Below are 23865 nucleotides of genomic sequence, written 5' to 3'. Positions count from 1 at the left end.
GATGGAGATTGTTTTCATTTTAAAATGTGTGTGTTGTTGTTGTCGTGTGTCTCTGTCTCTTATCAGGCTTTAAATCAGCCTGACAGCCCTGTCCAACACTCTCACCTACCATTTGTTGGGAGATTTTATCCAAAGCTCCTTACTGCGCCATAAGGCCTTACATTTAAAGGAAGAGAAACCCAAGTGAGCATTGAACCCCTAAACGTGCCAGACTCTTTATATCATTGCTCACAGTTGGAGAACCAGTATAATAAATTTTATGTCAAGACAGAGTTACCTTTGTGTTTGCCATTATGTATGCATTTAAGAGTAAAATGTGACCAAGTGTTCAGGCCAGACTGTCCCTGTATAGTTGATGTTAGAGGGGCTACACCTGTATACTTTAGGTGAGGCACAAACTCCTGTTAAGTCCCTACCTGAGAGTTAAGTCCTGACTCTGTTGCTGTCATGGAGCTCTGGTGTTGGATGACAGCTCAGGTCTATATTGGGCTTCTGTACCTCTTTACAGGTGTCTCCATGTCCTTGACTGCAGCTCTCTACGTGCAGCCAAATACAAGAGGTTTCATGAAGAAGCAGCCCGAGGTCATTGTTGTCCCTGTAACACCAATTTGCATCGACGTTCTTAATGTTAGTTAATGGCCAGTGGGTTTTTTTTTTTAACCAAGGAGGTTTGCAGTATAAAGCTTTAAAGGCAATGAAACCAATGAAGAGTTATACATGGCCTGTTGAGCATATTGAGCTCATATAATATAATCAACTTTATTTCAAGTCTTCTTCACTAGATTCTGGACACCACTCCATCCTTTACTGACATAGTCTATCTAGGAAAGGTATAATATGCTCTGTGCCCTCCCTCAGCCTGGGCCACTGCAATCACTTGGTATGTAACCTGAGCTATGTCTTTGAAAATAATGGTAAGTTATGAAATGAAAAGTTATTGTATGTGTCTTTAAAAAGAGCAACCTTTGGATAGGAGTGACTCAGATATTACAGGAAGTCTTGAGGTGTGGTGCTGACAAACCAGATTGTGTTGATACCATTACGAGCCTCTTCACTCACTTCTATCCATTTATCACCACACCTACTACCAAGTCAATGCCTTGCCTTATAATGTGATCAGATCAGATGCAGTTTTTTTCTGTTTGGTCTGCAGCATTTTGAAAAAGCTGACTCTGTGAAGATTTTCTGTCACACTGTGTGAATTATTGGTTAATTTAGGTACTTCCATAACAACCGAACCTTAACTCATGTGGTTAGAGCATGATGTGAAAGTGGGAAGTGGTGCAAGAAATGGAAGTGCAAAACATTCAGCTGAATTTGACCAACAGTATGACTTTTGTTTTGTCAGGTGAATGCCATGTGTGCTTTGTTTAAAACCCTTGTGTTATTTGAAATGAACACAATTCATATTTTTAAGATATTAGGGACTGACAACATTGATTGATGGTTTGACAGTTGGCAAAAAACTGCTGCAACATTCAGTAATAAAAAAACCTAGAAGGTGCTGGAGACAATTTGACATGTCACAATAGGAGAAGCCCAGGTGTCAATAATACAGTCAGTGATGTCTGAATTTTATTTAGCTGCTTCAGTGTCATACTGAAGCTTTTTGTTAATGTAATTAATAACATAAGTGCTTTTGCTATTGTAACAAATCAAAATGTCTGCTGTCAAAGAGGCTATTAGTCTATTTCACAAAGGTTAGTGTGTGGACACTGAGGGTGCTTTCACCCCTATCCTGTTTTGTTCAGTTCAGACAGACTCTGATACATTTGCTTGTCTGGTTAGCTTTGTTTAGGTTGGTGTGAAAGTTGACAATCAAACTCCAACTGGTGCAGACCAGAACTCAAACCAAGACCACCTGAAAAGGAGGGTCTCAGTCTGTTTCAAAGCTAACTTTGGTGCAATTTGTTTATAGTGTGAAAGCGTATGGACCAACCACAGCATTTTAAAGTAGACATTTTTGATTTTAACTTTAGTTGAACTGCTTGTAAATTAATAAGTTAATGACATGCAACATTATTGTGTAACTTTGGTGTAATTTATGCATGTGTTCAACTTGAAAGCTTAAGAGGTGAATGATGTGTGGAGCCCACTCCTCCTACACTAATATTACACAAAATGCCTCTTTTTTGCCCTGCTTCTACCTGTTCATATATGATGTACAAGGTAGAGTTGTCTAGTAATTTATCTGTGAGCTTTTAAGAGCCTGTAGGATAATAAACACACAAGGTGCAGTGAAATGCTGCAGGACTTACTGTCAGTCAACACAATTTTATTATGGCTGTGGATTCATGTAGTTTTGATAAACAGGAGGAAAGTCCAAGAAACTGTGGGATAATTGATTTAACTGTCAGTATATGATGTTATTCTCAGAGATCTTGGTGAAACTGTTCCTTAGGTTTAATATTGGACCAAAACTGGTGTTTACTTGACTCTGGCATTTACCAACGTTGAATGCACTTCTATCCAGGGAGGATACTATTGAATCATGTATTGGAAGGCTGTTGAGTGCTACCAAAAACAAAAACAAGGATGTCTTTCCCCAAATGAGACCTTGTCACAGACAAAGGCAACACTTTTACAAACACTAAGTGTTCAATTTACGCAAATACACTGTAAACATTGTCTGTCCTGTGTATCTAGTATGTGGTCATGTTGGGGAATCCTCAGCTGATTATTGGTAAGGGTGCAGGAGACAGTCCGATTAATGAGTTGTGAAGTTAATCCTATTAATCCTTCCATTCATACTGCAGTCACATGGTTATTATGGCTTATTTTTATGGCCAGGGGTCCTTTGGAAGCCATAACAGGTCCATTCACTTCCCTGACTCGGCGTGTCACCAGTCCGGTCCCAGCATTGAGGGGCTTTTTGTCTCTTGATGTATTGGTCCATTTGTGATGGCTGTGCACTTGAACATGGCTGATGCCCTGCTTCTTTGTGGCATTCTTACTGCAGACGTAGATATTATGTTTTAACAGCAGTTCAAAGGCAGTTTCTACCATAATGGAGAGATTCTAAGGAGCTTGGCTGAAGGCTGGCTGCACCCAGTGTTTTAGGTGGAGTTAATGGGTTGTGTAATCTCTATAAGCAGGTGTCGGGTGGCCGTGGGTGAGCTTAGAGGATGTAATTTCTCAAGGTTCTTCTGTTACTAGAGAAGGAAACTGAGTTTTATTTGGATACAAGATCTTTTCTGAAATACATCGATTATATGCAGATTGTTATTTACTCATATTGTGTAAAGAAAACTAAATGCTAAAATAAGTGTCTGTGTGATGTGTTGCAGGTCTAAGGTCATTCTTTCTTCCATGATAATCAGCTTCACTCAAAATGTCAGTGTCAGTATGACTCACCCAGGTCCATTCCTCTCTTGAGTAAATCAAAAGAAAATATAATAGAAAGGTTTCTAGTGTTTTTGTCTTTCCACGCAGTTTTCTTGCCAATAAAGGACGTTACCTGACATGTACACTGTGACTTGATCTGCAGGTCAAGGTATGATCTACAGTAGCACAATATCTTGTTACAGTAAATTACCTGGAACACGTTTTCTTGTGAGATGATACTGCAGCCTTTTGTGACACAGAAATTAGGGTATTAAGTAATTTGTGTAGTTTCTTATGACAAGAAGTGTTACGAATAGTTAGAAGTAACCCCAGAAGGAACTGTTAAACACACAGTACTGTGTTATCAATAATTCAAAGCAGCCTGATGAGAAGATATAAAACCTGCATTTAGTGGTATTTTTGTTTCTCTATGCTGGCGACAGCAGTGGCAGGAGGTATTATGTTTTCCGATTGTCTGTCCATCCGATTAACATAAACATGATATCTCAGGAATGCCTTGAGGGAATCTCTTCAAATGAAGTGATGACAGTTTATATCCAAAAGGTCAAAAGTCAACTTCTGAACTTCTGAAATTGAATTGCTGATGCTAATTTTGGTGCCCACCTTGAAACTGTGGTGATTATATAGATCTTCTGTGCTGCTCTGAAGCTTCCATGTATTACAATTTGTAGCTTCTTTGTTTTTTTGCCTTTCCAAGGTACTTGTATGAGTCCACCCTCTTCACTTCTTCTCCCTGGATGACAACCAGGACAGGGGGCCTCTTGTTTCTCTGTCAGTCAATCATTCATATCAATACAGTGAAGGCTTCCATTTCACCAAAAATATACTTAATAAATCAGTCTTCACTACAAATATTATAACTCTGGACAGACATGTTAACTGATAAACTGCAACTTGTCTAGTCCTTTCTCTCATCATCAAGTATTTTGTGAATTATCCACTAAGCAATAGTGTTTTCTCCAGAAGTTTACTCATCATAGAACAGCCTCTGAAAACACATTCAGATCATAATGAGACCCTAGCATCTATATGTTAGCCTGTTTACAACAATTTCCTCCTCATGTGTGTGGATGTGTGCTTCTTTAGATTGGTTAACTAGCCTAGCTTGACAATCAGAGAGGAAGATTTGGAAAAATGTTGTACAGGTCCTTTATGAATCCAAAACAACTAGTGAAGCAATTATATCCTGTGATAGTGCAATAATACCAGATTAACTTCCTTTTTTATGTTACATCCATTCCTACTTTATATTAGCAAAACCCCCAGAAGTCATGTGGGCAGGTCACAATGCTGTCCACCTACATTTAAGGGATGTCAGAAGATCTGTAGAGTGTATTCTGACATTTCAAATACCAAAACACCACCACCCAACCAATTGCACCCTTCCTCACTCAATTGCCCTGACAACCGTAAAGGTGCAGGTGAAGACATCTGAAACTGTAAATATGACATTATTTTTATAGTGGTAAAGTCACTCTCTCTGCTCTCCAGCTGCCAGGTGTGAATGTGAAGACAACGTAGAGCATGGTGGAGATAAAGGGCATGGAGCTCAGCACACCTTTCCTGGATGAATAAATGTTATCAACAATGAAAGCTATGAATGTGGTAACACTGCCACTACAAACTCCAAATATTTTTTTATTGTGTAATGTGCGAGGTCACACATTGGTCACATTACATGTTGCATAAATGAACTGTATTAAGGTAGCTTCATGCTTGACGCAGTGTCTCTGATGTGCAGTGTCCCGAGACTCTGCAAGTTGGTCATGCACCCCTGAATGTTTGTGACTAAGTAATCGTATTATGTGACTAGGTAATCGTATATAAATATCTTTTTATTTTACCATGTGTTGCTTTTATATCCTGTCTAAATGCATTTTATGTTTTATTTAAAGCACTTTGAATTGCCTTGTTCTTGAAATGTGCTATACAAATAAATTTGCCTTGCCATGCCTAGCGCCATGCTGTGTGTGGACATGCATAAGTAGCTGAAGTTCATTTCCTTGTCAATAGCACGCATTGGCCTCACAATATGCCTATATTCCCCATTGAGATGTCTCTGCATGTGAGGGATCCATCTCCTAAAGGGTGTTGCCTTTGTAGTTTTAATAGCCATGGGCAGATACATTCTAAAGACATTCTGCTGGTATTATTGACTTCTTGCTTATTCACTGAATATTTAGCTTGTTTTGTTTGTTTCAGACTAGGGCTGGGCGATATGTCGTTTTTAATTACATATTTAAAATAAGGACCAGGGGAAGAAAATATTCAATTTAAATACTTTTATTGTAAACTTAACCTTCTTCTGATTTTTATCACCTCAGTGATTAAAGCAAGGCAGACAGGGGAAAGAAATGGCAACACAACCATGAAAAACAGTCAAATAAATACATTTACAAATAAGTCTGAATGAAAACTAAAATCACAATGAACACTTAACAATTATCTTGTCACATTAAGGTGCAAAAAATAACATTAAAGAAATGCTTAACAATGGTGCATAAAGTGTTTTAAAATATGTGCAATGTGTTAATTGTCACTTGTCAATTGTCAATTAAAGTAAAGCTGAGGTAGGGCTGGGCGATACAGATAAACTCAAATATCACAATATATTTGACCAACTACCTTGATGTCAATATTGCAACAATATTATAGGGATGACTATTGGTGCTGTCACAACAAGTGGGTAAAAGCAAATAATAAAACAGCTAAAACAGTCTGGTAAGTTCAGAAAATGACATAATGTTGTCGTAATGCAGCCTTTAAAACCAGGAAAAGAAACACTTATGCTGTATCACGATAGTACGGTATCAAAATTCTAAGACGATATTCACTCTCATATCACAATATCGATATAATATTGATATATTGCTCAGCCCTATTTCAGACAATACATAAATGCCTCCGTGCATGCATTGTAGCTCATGCACCATCTGTAGAGGCCCATGCCATGGTGTCGTATTAACAAGTCTTGAGGCCCAATGGCTGGAACTGTGCCTTTCACACATGCACTGCTACCCTGAAGGTATCTGGACAATAGGAGCTGTTTGTAAGAATGCAAATGTATGAATCAATTGGACTGGACATGAAATGGACTTTATAATGCGACTGATGTGAAACCGGATGAGCACCAACATCTGAGGGTCATTTACATAAGGATACCAGCGAAAATGTTTAACTGGAGACACAAGATTCGAGATCCTCTGTCGGTAAAGGCTGATGCTAAAATCGTTATATGGATTCAAGGAATGGAAAGAGACTCGGCTGTTTATGACCAGAAACCAGTTCATAAACTGGCTACATGACCGTACGTGTACTTGTTGAGTCATATCCTGCCTCCGCAGGTGCATATATATGGAAGCCCATTTCCACCACTGTGATGAAAAAAAAAAAGATCCTCATTATTATGAGATACTAAGTAATTATTATAAGATAGTTTCTCATTATTTTGACATACTAAGTCATTATTTTGAGATACTAAGTCATTATTATAAGATAGTTTCTCATTATTTTATGATACTAAGTCATTATTTTGAGATGGTTTTTCATTATAATGACTTACAGGATGGGTTTTTTTTTTCATCACAGTGGCGGAAATGGGCTTCCATACATCCCCTTATCTAAACTAAACAGAGTATTTCCAGTAGATGAGAACACGTTTGACATAGACATTCTCCATTTTGCTACATGTGTGAAAGGGCAACTCCGGACAATGTTCAGACCTGACGCTCTGTATGTTGTCCAGAGTTCACATGAGAAATCAGCTTTAGTGCGTACATCATCAATCATTTACGAAGTGAATCAGCCTATTAAAGCAAGACCCCAACCCATGCTGGCTTTCGTTCTGTGGATTGGTCTTTAGGGTGCACTAGCAGATGACAAATGTCCCAGATTTCAAAATATAAAGAACCAGTGAGCCTGTTGGGCACATTATGTGACAGTCTTATCAGTCAGAGTTGTACATGTGGTGAGGAGGCTGGTCTCAGGCCCAGTGCACTTAAGGCAAGAGGATTAGAGTATTATTAGAGCTACTGATTATCCCCTTACCTGATCCGCCTAATTCTAGCTCGAGCCTATTTATTTAGCAGAAAAGTGGAAAAATGTTTGGATTGGGCTGCAGAAAGTGAATTGGCCTCGCTGTGCTTCATCGCTCTGTCAAGTCTAACATTGACTCTTTTGGTGTTCTCTGTTGAACTCATTAGGTCCTGGCCTTTTGTCGCTGCCTCCCCCGCTGAGAGGTTCATGTGATTAATGCACTGCTGACCACTGAGGCTAGCAGCAAGGACTTGTTTTAGTGCCAGGGAACAGCAAACAAAAGAAAATTGTCTCTCCAAATAACTGAGGAGAATACAGACTCTCAAAGCTGACCAATCCCTTGACTCATTGATGAATGCAAGCAGACCAAGATCTCTTAAGAAAATCCACTAAACAAGGTTTCAAAGCCATTTGTTCTCAAGTCTATAGCTATAATACATGTGTTTGTATGTTATTACACACCCACTGCGTCTGACCTTGTACCCAGAAAACTGGGTACTGAGAGTAGAGAATCAAATGTAAACCTGAGCTGGTAAATCCTGTGAACTGATCTTCCTGGCATAAAGCCATAGAGAAGCGGCAAAGTTGTGCATTTTGGTGGTGGTCTACCCTTATTATATTTGCTTGGTAAAGAACGAATGGGTGATTGGAGGACTCAGAACTCTTAATATTGAAATTGAAATAAACAAGCACAGATTGAGATTGGATAGTTTTGGTTGGCCATGAGTGTGTGGTCTCTGGTGTGAGATACAGTGTGTGTCTGTTCTGTACTCATGGACTATTAACCTCCCACAGAGCGTTGGGATGACTGCCAGGATCAAGCTTAACTGTCACCTTGTCTGCAACAATGTTCTGATGCTGCTAGAGCTGATATATAGTTTGTAGGAATAATTAGCTGATGTCTCATGTTGTGGTATTTAATGCCTTGCAGGGATCACATAGAAAATACTGCAAAAGATTATTTCAGTTAGTAAAGGATAACACTGACATTTAAGAAATTTGGATTACTTATATAAGATCTGATTAGAGCGTTGGTACCAAAACTTTCTCCATTACTGGTGGATAGCTGCGTGATAATGGAAGTTAAGTAAAGTAGTCAGTGATGCAAGGGCACTGCGCATCATTGTTAATCATAAAAAAAACTTTACTTATATAATGAACTCCATTACAGTGTAAACACATAAGAGTAATGGAGCCTTACACCTGCATTAATATATAATTTCAATGCAACATGTTCTAAGTTCAACACTGACATGTGTTAGCAAACAGTTTATACAGACAGACACAGAATAACATTACTGTATAATTTGACAAAGCTCTGAGATTGACTACACACCAAATGCTACCTGCCCAGCACCAAATGACAGCGATAGTTAGCAATTAGCTGGTGAAAATAGAGGAATATTTAACCACTAAAGAACAAGATATCCCTCAGGAGTTGATTGAGACCAAAACATTGCTGAAAGGATTTTGTTCTAATCCATACACAACATCTATTGCATGTCTTTGTGTGCTGGAAGAGGGTTCCATTCTCTGTTCTTCCAGAGCTTTTTGATGGGACTTTTTCCATATTGAGAGTCAAATAATAGAATATGTTATATACTGTACAAATCTCCTTGAGGCAAAGTTTAGTTATGACACTGTGCTGTAATAAAATTACAAACTAATGTTTATGTTGGTTTGTGTCTCCTGTCAATGGGTATCTATTGTTTCAGCTTTTTTTCATTGCCTCCAGCAGTCAAGACATCTATATCATTTTCTGTTTTTTTAATCATGAAATCTATTATTTATTAATATAATGGAAAGCTATAACCTGTCATTTGTTCTTCTCTTTACAGTGTCCAGTGACATGAAACTCAATCCGCAGCAAGCTCCATTATATGTAAGTATCACAGTGCATACTATTACTAACACAGAAGCTACACATTTGTTTTTAGTGCCCCTATGCAAAGGTGTTTTCACTTTTACTGTTTAGACCTCTTCTCAGGGCTGTGTTGATGAATATATGCTCGGTTGAATCAGCTCGAGGGAGGAACTCTTGTGAGTGTGGGTAGGGTTAAGGTTAAGGTTAGGGTTAGGGTTAGGGTTACATGCACCATGAAGATGCACAACACTTACAAAACTCATGAGAATTTGGTAAATCACCCCTCAGGCCAATCTAATCTAGCACCAAACGTGTTGGTGTGTGCAGGATGTGACCTTTATCATTCTTAATAGTAGATCGACTTGATGACCTTGTGTAATTCCTGGAATAGCTCTGCCTGATATGAGAACAGGTTCAATCAACTGGAATAACTGAAAACAACTATGTGGTTGTGCAGGGCCAGATAGTGGCAAACACAACATCAACATGCAAATCAACTGGCTGTTTAATGTTTGCTGACTGGCAAATATGTATAATGCTTTCCCTCCCCCATGGTGTATTGAAGTGAGCGTGTTTTACATTGACCTAAATAATTTATTCAAAATGACCAACATAGGACAAAAACAACTGATGGCTAAACAACTTCCATCTGATTATGCAAACTGTGTTAAAGGTTACCATACAGTGATAGCATTTTACAAGGCAAAAAGCTGGACAATTTGAGAAAGAGTTAAATGAAAAGGTTGATTTTGTGTTTTTGCAGTATTTATGCTAAGCTAAGCTAAACAGGGCTGGCTGAAGCTTGGTATTTCACTGACATACATTAGAGTCATATCAGTTTTCTTGTCTAGAGAATAAGCATATTTCCTGAAATACTCAACTTTTGACCCAAGAGCTGTACAGCCTTTGGAACTTAGTGGATATATGCATAACTACATTTTCTTTATTAGAGTCTGACTGTCTACCATTAATCAATCCATCCATTTTGTAACCACTTACCTGGATTAGGGATGTCAAGACACCACAGTGAGCGGACCTCTATAACATCCCCATACTCTCCCGTGGCTTGCTCTTTAAACAGAGGTACCTGGGTGGTCTGTTCACTAGTGGAGCCAGATGAGATGGTTCAGGTGGAAAAGGTGCAGCCTGTTGCTTCCTCTCAGATTTCTGAGCTAACCACCATATGTTGTGGAGAATGTGGAAATCACACACTTCAAACTTCCCATGTCATTCTTTGTCACTACCCAAAGCTTGTTGGTGGTCATAGGTCAGGGTTAACATATAAAGCTTTGCTTTGTGGCTCATATTCCTGATTATCATCACAGACTATCATTCAGTACGACTGTCTACTCTAGTGCCCTAAACAAGTGGTCAGTCTCATGATCTTTGTTACCCTCAAGATGCCTGAATTCCCTCATTAAGTTGACTTGTTGTACTTCTTCCAGGACTAAACCATGGTCTACCAATTTTTTTCTCCCTTTTTCCTCATTAAGTACCATTTTTGGGCCTTAAATACATTTCCTCATAGCATAAGATTCTAAAATGTCTACAGGTTTGCATAGTAGAACCTGTATTCTTTGATGTATCTCATTAGTTCTATGCATATGTGAGACATTTCTGAGTGAGGATCTGAGGAGTTACACTGGCCCCCTATCACTAGCAGGTGAGGAAGGCACACAGGATATGAGATAAGTCAGAAACAAGTGTGTTTGTGTGTGTGTGTGTGTGTGTGTTCCTCTAAAGGCTAGACTGGCTCACACATTAACCACCCAGACAACCTTATCTGTGATTTACAGCCAAAGTCTTCAGTGGAACCGGGCAGGCAGTCAGGCCTCATTAGACATCAGATTTTAGACACTTATCACAGCAATTCACAGTGAGATAGCTCAGAGGGGTTAAGTAGTTGGTCTCTAATTGTACCTTTTTAAAAATACACATATAGGGGACTCTGCCACGCAAATTGACTGGAAATGACAGCCCCAGTTTGTAAGTTAAAAGTCTAGATCATTAGTATTAGAAGGAGAGAGGTACAATTTGAGGGAGCAGGGAGGGCATATGAGTCATTGGGCAGAGGATGACTTCAGGAATGTCTGTAAAAAATGTTTCTTTCAATAACAGAGACTCTGACTGTGGGTAAACATGCCATTGACATTCTTTGCATTGTGCATACATTGTTTTCCACAGTTTCTTACTATTAGAGGACTAAGTAGTCTTTACAGGGTCTGAAATTAACACCCAGCAAGTGCCAGAGGTGGGTAAATTTTCCATTGGGTGAGTAAATCTCACAAGGCTATCTGCCACACTGGCAGGTAAAGTTTTGTACGAAAATAGTAAGACAATAAATAAAATATCTGGCATGGTGGATCAGAGGAAATCCAAAACAGTTTACATGTTTCTAAGGAGTGCCACGAAACTGTAGAAGCACTTTAGATGGTCTGAGGTGAAGGATTGCCAGCCACAGACCATCTAGAGAACTCCTAGTTTCACAGCACTGTTTACCCTACAGGACATCAGCTACCTAACAACACTGCTCTTCACTAACTGTCACTTACCATCAGTGTGCTGCTAGCTGCCATTAATTATATAGCTATTATGTGGCGAAATTTACAAGGAGTAAGTCAGCCTTTAAAACAAAAATCCACCCACGAAAAGGAGGAAGAAGCACATGAAAAAAGAAAGTTTGTGAGAAATGGAGGTTTGGAGATAAAGGAGTACTAAGAGGCTGGTTAAAGTATGATGCTGAGGCTGTGTGTGATGACTTGTTGTGTGTGTGTGTGGCCAGTATTCCAAAGATAATAAGGAAATTTTGGTCAGTAAAAAAATCTGCTTTGGCCTGTGGATTTTTGGTAGGTGTGTCAAAACGTTACTTTCAGGTCACATTACTGTTGGTGGACATGGCAGCACTTTTGCTGATTGTACCTGTGACCTCTCTGTTATGTCACGGTCTCTTAATGGCACTGCTGCAGGGATGATGGATGCTCTGGATTTCAGCAGCCTTTGTCGATTATAGAGAAAGGGGTTTGTTTACCTTGTAAATGCTTTAGCAATTTTACATGTCCAGGAGCTCATTTATTTTGAGTCTGGATCTGGCCACTTGCCAACAAGTAAGATTTCCATAAATTGTCTTCCATAGCTCTAGCGGAGACAGGAGCAGCAACAGTTCTGGGTGAACCACATAAAAAGGCTAAACATTCTGCTTTCAATGAAATCCTCTCTCATTAGGTTAGCTCCATTTGCTAGTAAAAATCAGTATGTGTGAATGCCAGCAGGGATGAATCACACTTTCAGGAAAGTATAGCCATTAACCTTTTAACTTTTTATCACTTTTTATCACGCCTGCTCTTTATACCTCTCACATGTTGTTCATAGTACATTTTTTACTGTTGTTATAACAGTTTCTATGCAACAAGAAGGGAGGTCTCTTTAATTTACTGTAAATAAAGAGAAATATCTTAGAGGAGCTACGTGATATCTTGATTAGCTTGTGTTCTGATATGGAGCAAACCTCCACTTAGTAAGAAGTCCAGCCAGAGATATAAACATTTTTAAAACTCTAAAATAAGTTCTTAAATCATGATTGAAAGCAGCCTTGGTGAGAATTCGTAACACTGCGTATAAAGTCCTAAAAACAGCTACTACCATACCTGGATAGTTGAACCCGGGACAGTTGCAGGATGTGTGGAAAGGGCCACCATTCACATATGCATATTTTAAAAAGAGGGGGTTGGGTTCATAGCCTCCAGCTGTTCTTTTGATGTTGCTTAAAAGCTGCCTGTTCCCCGTTGAAGCTCCATGATTAGCAGGTCAATACCCCAGCAGGTCACTTTGTTAAGTACTTATTACCAGCAGAGGAGCACAGTCATACGGTGAGGCTGAAAGACATCCACTTCAGCCTATGTCACACAGCTCTGAAACCGCTGGCTTGTTTCTCTGAATTAAACGGGACAAGCAGGGAATCACTCAGCTATACTGTATATTGCATTGTAGTTATTGTAGTTATTGTAGTTATTGCCCGTGGTGTTAGTTTAAGTTTGTGTGTGCACATGCTTGTTTGCATGCTTTCCAAAGGTGGGTGTGTGCAGCTGTGTTTCCTGCCATCCCCTGCAGATGTTTCACATCTCTGTTCCTCCATCTCCACCCCCGCCACAATATTTGCCTCCAAAAGGAGTAACAATGATCTTATTCAGATGATGTTCTAGTCTACTCTTTAATCTCTCTCTTTTATCTAAATAAGTTCCAATTCACACATCACAAATTGATTACAAGCAATCATAACTGAGGAGGTAAAAACTCAAAGGAGAGTGGAAGCAAATTCTGCAGACAGGATTTGTGAATTCAATAGTTTATTTAATCTGTTTTCAAGGCATTGTAAAAAATCAGCGGCACATAATGTTATTTATGATGGGCGGATATTAATTTAGACAAAATAAGAGCCTGCTGTGGTGCCGTCAGACATAATTTGAGCAGCTATTGTGCCAAATGCAGCAGGTTGGTATTGTGACTGAGGTGATTTACCACCCGCCTTCAGCGGCTGACAGAAAACCATTTCTCCTTTTGCTCCTCTTTTGTTCGTAGTGAGGATGTGGAACTTATTTCACACTAATACATTTCCATTTTCACACGGAGCACAAACCCACAAATCTACCGAGGTACCAATCTGTTCAGTAGCAGCAAACCCTAATTTCCAATCTGGGCTCAGGATAAGAGATGAGTTTTTAATGGAGAGAATGTCACGCCTGCTGGCTCCCACCCATCTACAACTCATTTACACTGGTCCTTCTGCTCTGCTTGTTAAAGAGGAGACTCTCCTTGCATAGCAAAGCCTGCATCCTCCACACTGCAAGTCAATATATTCAGTCCCAGCTCTCAGAAGGTTACTGCGGGCTGTTTCTCTTCCTGTGGCCTCTGGGCTATGTAGTCGCCTTTGAACACATTTTCCCCGCACATTGCTCAGCAGCATTAGTGCTTTGCCAAACTGAAACATGCAGATCCCAAGGCTGTTGCTTAGCCTTGCTGCTGTCAACCTGCTGATACCCCCTGTATGGAACAGGGCCCTGAGGCTACCACTTTATAAGAGGAGGAGGAAGCACCTTTAACCCTGACTGTTAAGCTCCCCTCCACACTGGCTTTCACTGGCAGCCACATCAGGCTGTTCATGTTGGACGAAGCTGGTGAAAAGATTGCAACACTGGTCGGATTTAGTGGGAAGAAATGTCCCATTATCCCTCCTCGTTGTCAACAAGCCGCATTCCCCCAGTGGAAATAGGCTAATTTTGAACAATATCCCTCTTTTTTTGTTGTTGCTTCTCTTCCTCCTCCTCTGTCTGTCCTCGGATGACACCACATCATGCCATGCAATGCTCAGCCACAGCATAGCTGATTGTCATTTTAGAAAAACAGCAAGATGCACAATAAACTGTGCATAATCATATTTTCACATCAGAATGTCAGAACATTGGCAATACTTGATGCGTCATATTTCTAAGAAAAGATAGAGACATTTTTATGTGGATTGTTTTTCCCTAAAATAAGATTTCAGTTCTCAAATGGGACAACACTTGAAGATTTACTCTTAGTACCAAATTCTTGATTTCAAACAGAAGCAGGTTTAGTTTGTCAGTGGAAACTACAACAGTTGCTGGCAGATTTGATCAACTTATGCGAGTTAGTTGAAAAAGCGGCCTCACACTGACTTTTGACGACATTTTAAGAGGGAACACTTTAATTCTTAGTTAAGCACTCTGGGAAAGACTGAAGCTAAAGCTGCATGTGTTGTCAAAAAGTGAACATCCTCATCAGCTGATGATCTGTGGAAAGAAACAGCAGAGCTAGTTAGACCTATAAGTATGATAAGGAAAAATATAGGATCAAACAGTGTGTTCTGACTCTCACTATTACAAAAGGATAGGATAATTAGGATCATGACATACCAACGTGACTAGCAAGCATAACACCATCTTGAGTAACATTTCTGGGGTTGCTCAAGTATAAACTTCCCCCAAATCCAATAAGGACAGCCGCATTAACCTAAACTCTCTCACAGCCTCAAGGATCAGCCCTCACACAGTTGGGAAGTGTTACACAGTGGATGCTGTGCTGGTCATGAATGGGGGGATTTTGTTAATGTAATTTGTAACCTCAAAACATCAAATATAGTTCGCTAATGATCCTCCAATTTCTTTAAGTACCAAGAAGCTCTGTTACTACAGGACCATGCACATGCTCATTGATTTGGATCTAATCTGGACCCAAAGTGTACAGAAAGTGAATATATAATCACTCAGTAACTACTGTTTAAGTGCCATTAACCATTTATTTTAAGCCATAACTGCTGAAGTGCACTACAGTGAAAGAAAGCCTCCATGTGTGAATGTGTGGAACTGTATGAATAAGAAATGGAAAAAGAGAATTGATCTTGGTTAATAATCCAAGGATGCATTAAGGCTAAAAAGCTGTATTAGTTCATAAAAAAGCATGAATTCAGAAGTTTATAATAAGAGGAATAAGTGTTACTATGAATGATGTTGCCTTCTCCTGTTGTGATAACATTTCATAGTTCTCCCTCTCTGATGTGGTCTGACCCTAAATGCACTCACTTCACTGAGTCGATAGAGAGTCAAGCTGTTCCTCCATGTTTCATCGTTTGTTTGTTTGTTGATGATGTGATGTGTAGCATTCAAACGTCAGTCACTTTGTAGTATTAGTGTAATTGCTTTAAACAATTGTGGTGCTGAAAAAACTGGCAGCTTCCTCCCATGCAGTATTTTACACCACCATGGCCTTGTTATTATGTGGTATGCAGATATAATTAGATCCTGTTGTGAAGCATTGTGATTCACACCTAGAATCACGCTCTGTATCAAATGCAATACAAATCTGAAATGGCTAACTGTGATAGGATTTAAGTTTTCTGATCACATTTGATTTTTATCTGTGAGGAACTGTGAGTGTGGATAAACAGATAAACATGCACTGAGGCACTATTAGATTAGGTACTTTTTCTTCGGTGTTGGACTTCAAAACCTTCATTTTCTGTGTTGTTGGGCTTTTAAAAAAATGTTATACACACACTGCAGTCTTTTGCACAGTTATTAAGAGCTTCAAACATTTTCCCTTTACTCTTTTCTAACTGCAGACTTTCAGCAGATGTTCCATCAAGAACTTAAATGGCTTTTATTAATTCAATAAGTAAATGCATGACGAAATAGCTTTTTTGTTTTTGTTTTGAGAAAGACAAACTTGTGTGTCAGAACAGCACAGCAGTCACATTTAACACAGCCACTAATTTCCTTCAGTAAATACTATATATTATGTTATATTGACACATATTTTTAATCATTTTTTTCTTTTTTCCATCCACTTTCCTCTTAATGCCTGCCTATCTGTGGCTGTCCATGCAGGGGCAGTGTGTTATCACAGTGCAGCTCAGTGATGAAGAGCTGGCTGCGGATGAGGAGGGCGTCGACTACTTCCTGCTGTTCGCTGGCAGCACGCAGAGACACCTGACCAGCACCCTAAGGAGCAGTCATGACACCTTGCAGGCGTTGTGTCCTGGTAAGCCACCCCGCTCACAGTCTCTTGCAGCTTCTCTGTCACTTCTAATGGCGAGAAGGCGGCTTCCCCTACAGTGTTTGAAACATGTTCAATCTATTTTTAATTTTGCCCTCATGTTTTGTTTGTGTTAATAGTACAGCCCTTGGTAAATAAAAACAGACTAAAAAGAAGCTTCTGTGAAAGCAGCATCATTGCAGATTTATTTGCTGTAGGCTCATAACAAACTCAACAAATTCAAAGACCCCTTAAAGGCATAAAATAGAATATAAAATTAAAATGTGATCATAATCATAGATCTGTCCTCTAGAGCCCTCATGTGCTCCGACACAAAATTAGCATTTATTGATGTCAAAGCTTGCCTTAATGTCCCAGACTGTTTCCAAATAATAATTGTATTTGAGAAGGGAGTGGTGTTATTCTGCCCTCACATCACACAGAAAGCATGAGGCAGTCAGGAGTTATAGCTGTGGAAGAAAGTCAAAGTCATTAATGATTAATTATCCAGTGCCACTGTCCTCATTTTTAAACTAATGTTGTGTTGTGGAGAAGCAGAAATCACCTTGCGTTAGTTCTTTTAGAGGCCGGCTCATTCATCAAGATCATCATCATCCTCGCTCCTTTTGGACCAAACCTCATTTAAATCTCACTTATTCTAGCGCTGTTACTCAAAGACACTGTGTGAAGAAGAAGCTTGACCAGCTCAACAGATAGCACAGAGATAAAGGTCACTGTACACAGAAAAAAAGGTGGTCATTAAAAATACAGCATAGTTGTGACCCTGTAATAATTGTAATCAGAAGCAAAGTGCTGAGAAAGACCTTGAGCTGAAGGGGCAGGTGGAAGTTATGTAGTTTTTGTTTTTCAGGTGTCTTCCTTCCAGACAGGACAAAAAGAAGGCAGAACATGTTAAATAGTGTTATCTTGTTAAGAGCTCGACTGAATTACAGCCGTCTGGAGGGGGATGGGGGGTGTTACTCTCTACTAACAGATTAGCTCTGCTTCACTGCTCCCTCCATCAAGGATGCACAGAGCTCCAATGCACCGAACTTGTGACCGACCACAAGGTCGCAGGATAAAACTCTCAAGTGGCCTGGGAAAATCAGCACATACACTGAATCAGTTCTTTGGCTTGGATTGAGGTGCCCTTGAGCAAGGCATTTGAACCTTAAAATTACAAGAAGCGCTGCATCAACAGTGTATGACTGGGCATTTGGAAAGGAAGAAAAGTTTATGCAGAAAGCTATAAAATACCCTGCAAATCAAAGACAGGAAGGTTGTCAGCACTGCATACATTTACAAGGCACGCGTACTGTCTAATTGGCCATGTACACGCACTACAGTCCTCTGTGCTCATTCTTTTTATTGTAACAACTGAACTCGTTTGCATAAATGTTCATGTAACCGATAATATGTGTTGTCAATCTGTTGGTAGTTTGAGTTTGATTTGTGACTGCTAAATGGGTTTTTAGTTGGATAAATTAAGTCCATTGAATACATGAAGTAAATAATATTATAATCTACTGTTATTAACTAAATGATGTTTAAGTCAGTGTACTGTGCTGATTATTGCGAATGTCAAGTGACTAAATTGCTAATATATTGTGTCTTTTGTGTTTTTGTGTTGTGAGCGTGTGAGATTATTTCCTTACCTCTTGCACAAACTTGGCTACATTATTGAACTATTTATCCAAACAAACTCAGTCTTTTAAAGAACCTCTCAGAGTCACTGTTCATTCATGCGGCTTTTTAGCAGCAAATTGCTCACATAGACACATCTCTTCAGCCAATCTAGTTCTGCTTGGGGAGTTGATTAATGCCGAGCCAGAGAGTCTCCCTGCAGGGGAAGATGTTACCATATACTGTAATTGTCAAATTTTTTTGTTCCAATGTTACTTTTCCACTGTGTGATAAAAGTAGCAATCACAAAACATACTTAACAGCACAATTAGATAACTTAATGGACCACATGATGAGGGTACTTTTTCAAAAGTAGAAGTGAAATACATGATGAGCCCAGCCATTTTCCCCTCAGCTGGGTAAATTGCGTTAATGAGCTTTAGGCTTCTTCATATCAGACATTTTGACATGTCATTTTTAAAAAAGCACAGGTGTTTCTAATAACATTAATGATGGCTCTCTTCTAGTCAGCTGTCCCAGTAAGCTATGGCAGTGTGACAGTGAGCCAGCCTGCACGGTACCAGGACCCTGAAATTGAAGCAGCTAAATGGCTTTCAGCCATCATTCATTATTAGTCATTTAATTATTTACACCTGTGCTTATCCTACTGTGCCTTGCCAAAATGTCCTCAGTGAAAAAAACGATTTGTGAATTTGATTTGATTCTTTTCTGCCTCTTTTTTGCCTCCTAATGACATGATATTTTATTTACAGGTCAAAACAAATACATGTGTAATTACTGTGAATCCGTGTATCATTTGTTCTTTCCATTTTTAATTGGCAATCAAAAATCAAATAATGAAAATGATTGGTTATTTTGTTTTTTGTTTTTTATTATAACAAAAATTAAAAAAATGCCTGGTTTTTCATATTTCAATTTTAGGCTCAGATCAAAACTACGAAATGGAAAAACGGGCACCAGGACAAAAACTAAATAACCAGTTAATTTTTCATTATTTGATTTTTGATTGCCAATTAAAAATGGAAAGAACGAATAATACACAGATTACTGTGCTTCTTTAATTTATTATAGATTTTTTTCCATTATTGTTACAATACTTGCTCTGACTCACTGTGTTGTTGCTAAAGGCTAAAGTCACCTTGCTAGCAGCAACAAGTTAACAAAGCTCATACAGTACAACACAAGGAGATAACAAAGTGTTAATAATATGGAGTGTAAACTCACTAAAATAACACCTTAATGTAGGAATCATCACTATAACAAGCCCCTTTTCACTGTTGGTCAAAAGTAACAAAGCATTCCAGGATGCAGAAGCCTTTGAACTACTAATAAATGACTCCCTCGCTTTTCCTTTCTCTTTCGTTCTCCTCCCTCTCTTTCTTCCTATCTCCATGTCGCCTTCCTCCCTGTATCATTACGTAGCCCATGACTGCTGTGAGGCGGTGTTGGTCACCCTGTGTTCAGTCTGCCGAGGTGTGTCCGAGGACCCCGAGGACCTACAGCCCTGCCTGGGTCGCCTGGCTCCGTTGGCCGAGCATCGATTCACCTTTGTCCAGGATTTGGCTTTTGACATGGCCCAGTTCCTGGTGAGCGACATGACAAGTCATTTCCAGTTCTGAATCCGTCGTAGAATAACTGGGGAAAAAAAAGTCACAGAACAAGGAAATAAGAGGTTACCATCGGTTACAAGTGATGAAGCGATGTGGGGAGAGTGACAGTAAAACAAGAGATTTGCAGTGTTATTGTTTCTTCCCTGACAAGGACTGATGTCTCTCATTCCTCTCTATTCAATTAATAAGCTCAGCTCAGTGTATCATCATAGAAATGTAATATTGAATTTGCTTCACCAGGGAGGAAGTCAAAATAATGTAACTGTCTTGAGCATTCAACTTAAAACCTCTAATGGAACATTTTCCACTTTTTAATCTGCATATGATTTGTTTTTGTGAACTTAGTACAGCCCCAAATCGAGCTTAGCGCTGAAAGACGCCTGTGGATATGTCTTCCTACATTTGCATCTTACATTTCAGGCATTTGGTTAATGCTCTTATGCTGAGCGTCTTAAAATGAGTGCTTCCAGTAGTACTAAGCCTCGGTTCCTCCTCTCTAAAACTTGACTCATCTTTGTAATCGCCCTCCACACAGGTGAGCACAGCGGGCCGGGCTGACGGCCTCGACGGGGCGCTGCTTCTGGATGAGTGTCAGATTCCCCTGCTGGAGTGTGAACGTCTGGATGAGAGCTTGGCACTGGCCCTCCACCACCTCGTACTGCCTGCAGGATGGAGCTTGCTGGGGAACAAACCTGCCAACAATACTGGTGAGACTGGAGGGCAGTGCGCTGTCTGTAACATGTAATTTCTCCACACAATAAAGTATCAAAGAGTCAGACAGCAAGTCTCTCCACTGATGCAGAAACATAGCAGCAAATTATAGTTTTACATCACATAATGACACACACAACACAACATCTCTGTTTGTCTGTTTGTTTATGCGTCACATGCAATATTTTACACAGCGTTGACCAGAGATGAAGAACACTCATCAATTGCAGAATTATGTAGCGGCATTTTCTAAACTGTGCTGCTTGGCCCCAGATGAACGCTACAATTACCGGTCGAAACAATTGTGACACTGTTACTGTTTGTGCAGAGGAGTGTGTGTGTGTGTGTGTGTGTGTGTGTGTGTGTGTGTGTGCTCACTGTGTGCTATGTGAATATGTGTGTGTTTGAGTGTCTACTGCTTATTAGTGGAATTCTCTTGCTAGACTTTATTCCATCCTAGGAAAAGGACTAATTTGGTTCTCATAGTCTTATCCAAACAACCATAATACTTAGAATTACTTAATACTTAGAAAAGTTTATAATATTGTACATACCCTTAAGCTAAGTTATGTCATGAATTGTATGTCAAGTGTTTTGACACACATAAGACATAACATATTCAACTGTAATTATTATTTAAAACTCTTAAATGATAAATTGTGCATTGTATTAACTGTTATTACTATTCATATTGTTGTATCAGGCCAAAAGAGGTCAATTTGAAATTTCATGAGATTTATGGTTTATACTGGGTTATGGTGTAGCTATAGAGCCTACAGATGTTGGAGCAGCTCCTAAGATATATAAATGCACATCAGGCAACAACAACAACTACAAGACCACAAGAACTGTAATACCTTTCTGACATTGGTGGAGATTGTTTAGAGGGAAAACAACATTAGACTATTTGGAAAAGGCTCCGTTATCACCTCCTTTCAAATAACACATATTTAGCAAAGCCATTTCCTCTGCTTTCTGAATTTCCTCTTTACTGTCATAACTGTTGTCAGGAAAGAACAGAGACATAGCAATTGCACAGCGGTAGCCTCCTATTGATTGAAGTTAGCTGGATGTAACATTGGTTATATAAAAATACATGTGACTATCCTACAGTCATTCTATATCACAAAGTGAGCGAAAAAATGTAAACACAATTATTATAGGAAATTACAATTGAAGCACAATACAGCCTGATCACAGAATACACCCGTCCAGTGTTGTGGTGATGCTGCCAGTGTGTGAATATCTGATGCTTAACTAAAAATGAAGACTTTGCTTTAGGTGGTGGAGCAGTCAAACATTAGCAAATTAGCAAATATTGGCAATTCATTGTACTTGTGAATGTGCAACCAGCATATCATCAGTGATACATTTACTTTAATCCTCTATTGAGCTCTGCTTGACATTTGACACAGTGGAAACAATGGTGGCCATACACATTCCTCTATTTACTTACATGTGTAGGCTGATGTCAGAGTTGTGAATATCTCTCTATATGGATTTAAGTCTGATTTTGGTACTCGATGAACCGAACCCATATGAGTATCTATGTACAGCAGGGCAGCCAGACAGCAGATTGGGCTGAGAGAAATAGCTCCGTCAGTACAAACAAACATACATTTTTATTAAAATTAAAGTGCCAATTTTCTCCAGCCATTGACTCTGATAGCTTTAATCAGTTAAAGGAAGCCAAACGAGCTGATGTGAGTGATAAACTCTGCAAGGTAATTGCTTTCTGTGAAGCAGAATAAACAAGACTTTTGGGAGCAGTTAGAGTGCGCCTCTGCCTCAGGCTATTGTTAAGATAATAGCTTATGGTTTAACTTGGACTTGGATATCAGACCAAACCAGCAGAACCTGCAGGATTTCCAACATAACTGACAAAAAAATGAGCTCAGTAGACTCAGTAAGTGTATAGTGGAGATTGACATGCACACACACCTTTAAATATTTATTCCTTATTAATTTTGCAGCCGGAAAAGACAATTCATCAAATCAAATTTTCAGTAATGATTAGATAAGATCCACTTGTAACTGCTGTGAAAAATGTCCTGCCTTTTTAGAAATGGACACAGGCACACACACACACAGGCACACACACACACACACACACACACACACACACACACGGCCTCCTTTACATTGAAGTCAGTTGTCATGTTGTTGATGTGGAAGGTGGCTTCATGCTGCGATGAGTGATGTGTGCTCTAATAGGCTGTGCTTCACAATATGTCACCGCTTCAATAGAAGATGCTGGGCTGCAGTGAACTACAGGGAGGGAAAGAAGAGTGCAGCTCTCCTCTCCATTTATCAGATGTGTCAGATGATGGATAGCAGCAGACTATAGGTGGAGGTGACGGTGGTTTATCTCAGTCATCCTTCACGCTGTGGATGCGCAGCAGTCACTGATCTCACTGTAGCGAGTCATTTATTGTTCTCAGTGAAATTCACTTCACCTGCAAGACCTCTGCTTGTCATTAGATGTGGTGACCAACACTCCACTAATTCACCAGTGTGTGGAGCGGAGTCACTGTCAAATCATCAATAGCCTATGATTTGTCAATCGATACCATTTAATTAAATGGCAGAGAGATCAGATACAAACTGTGCTGAACTCAATTAACCTCTCTTATTTGCAGCATAGCATGTTCATAGCTTTTAAGCATGACATTCTTTATATATGTTTTTTGGACTGTTAGAAGCCATTTGAAGATGTTACCTGGTGCTCTGGAAACTTGGGATCAGCATTGTCTTGTATTTGTCTGCCATTAGAAAAACAAAGTGAATATTTAATTCAATTTAAAAATGCCAGATTAATTGATGAATAAAAATAATCATTAGTTGCAGCCTGAGATTTGTTCTATTTATGCAAATTTACTGGACTTGATAAGAAGTGAGAAAAACATTTGACCATTGCACAGCTAGCAATGCTAACCATAGCCAGGAAGCATTAGAGTTGTTCTTGTAGCGTACTATTGAGCTACTTCATCTCTGTGACTTCTGTCCTGTAGCAGATAACTGTAAAAGCATGTACTGTATATTCCAGTTGTCCATCCCAGATGCCATACAAGGATGATACTCGATCATATGCGATTTGCCAGCCAGTTT

General features: G+C 39.4%; 1 protein-coding gene across 2 annotated transcripts in view; it reads left to right on the top strand.

Moving 5' to 3' along the window:
- LOC128356189 (A-kinase anchor protein 13-like) overlaps window positions 1-23865 on the top strand; it is a 96168-nt gene that overhangs the window by 3018 nt on the left and 69285 nt on the right. For both annotated transcript variants that reach the window (XM_053316665.1, XM_053316673.1), the window contains exons 2-5: window positions 9219-9262; window positions 16645-16798; window positions 19859-20022; window positions 20582-20753. In XM_053316665.1, the coding sequence (XP_053172640.1) occupies window positions 9230-9262; window positions 16645-16798; window positions 19859-20022; window positions 20582-20753 (523 nt within the window). In that variant the 5' untranslated portion in view covers window positions 9219-9229. The remainder of the gene's footprint in view (window positions 1-9218; window positions 9263-16644; window positions 16799-19858; window positions 20023-20581; window positions 20754-23865) is intronic.

Source organism: Scomber japonicus, chromosome 1 (genome assembly GCF_027409825.1).
Source record: "Scomber japonicus isolate fScoJap1 chromosome 1, fScoJap1.pri, whole genome shotgun sequence".
Lineage (NCBI taxonomy): Eukaryota > Metazoa > Chordata > Actinopteri > Scombriformes > Scombridae > Scomber > Scomber japonicus.
The sequence above is the reverse complement of the archived record's forward strand: the minus strand, read 5'-3'. Positions and strand labels throughout refer to the sequence as shown.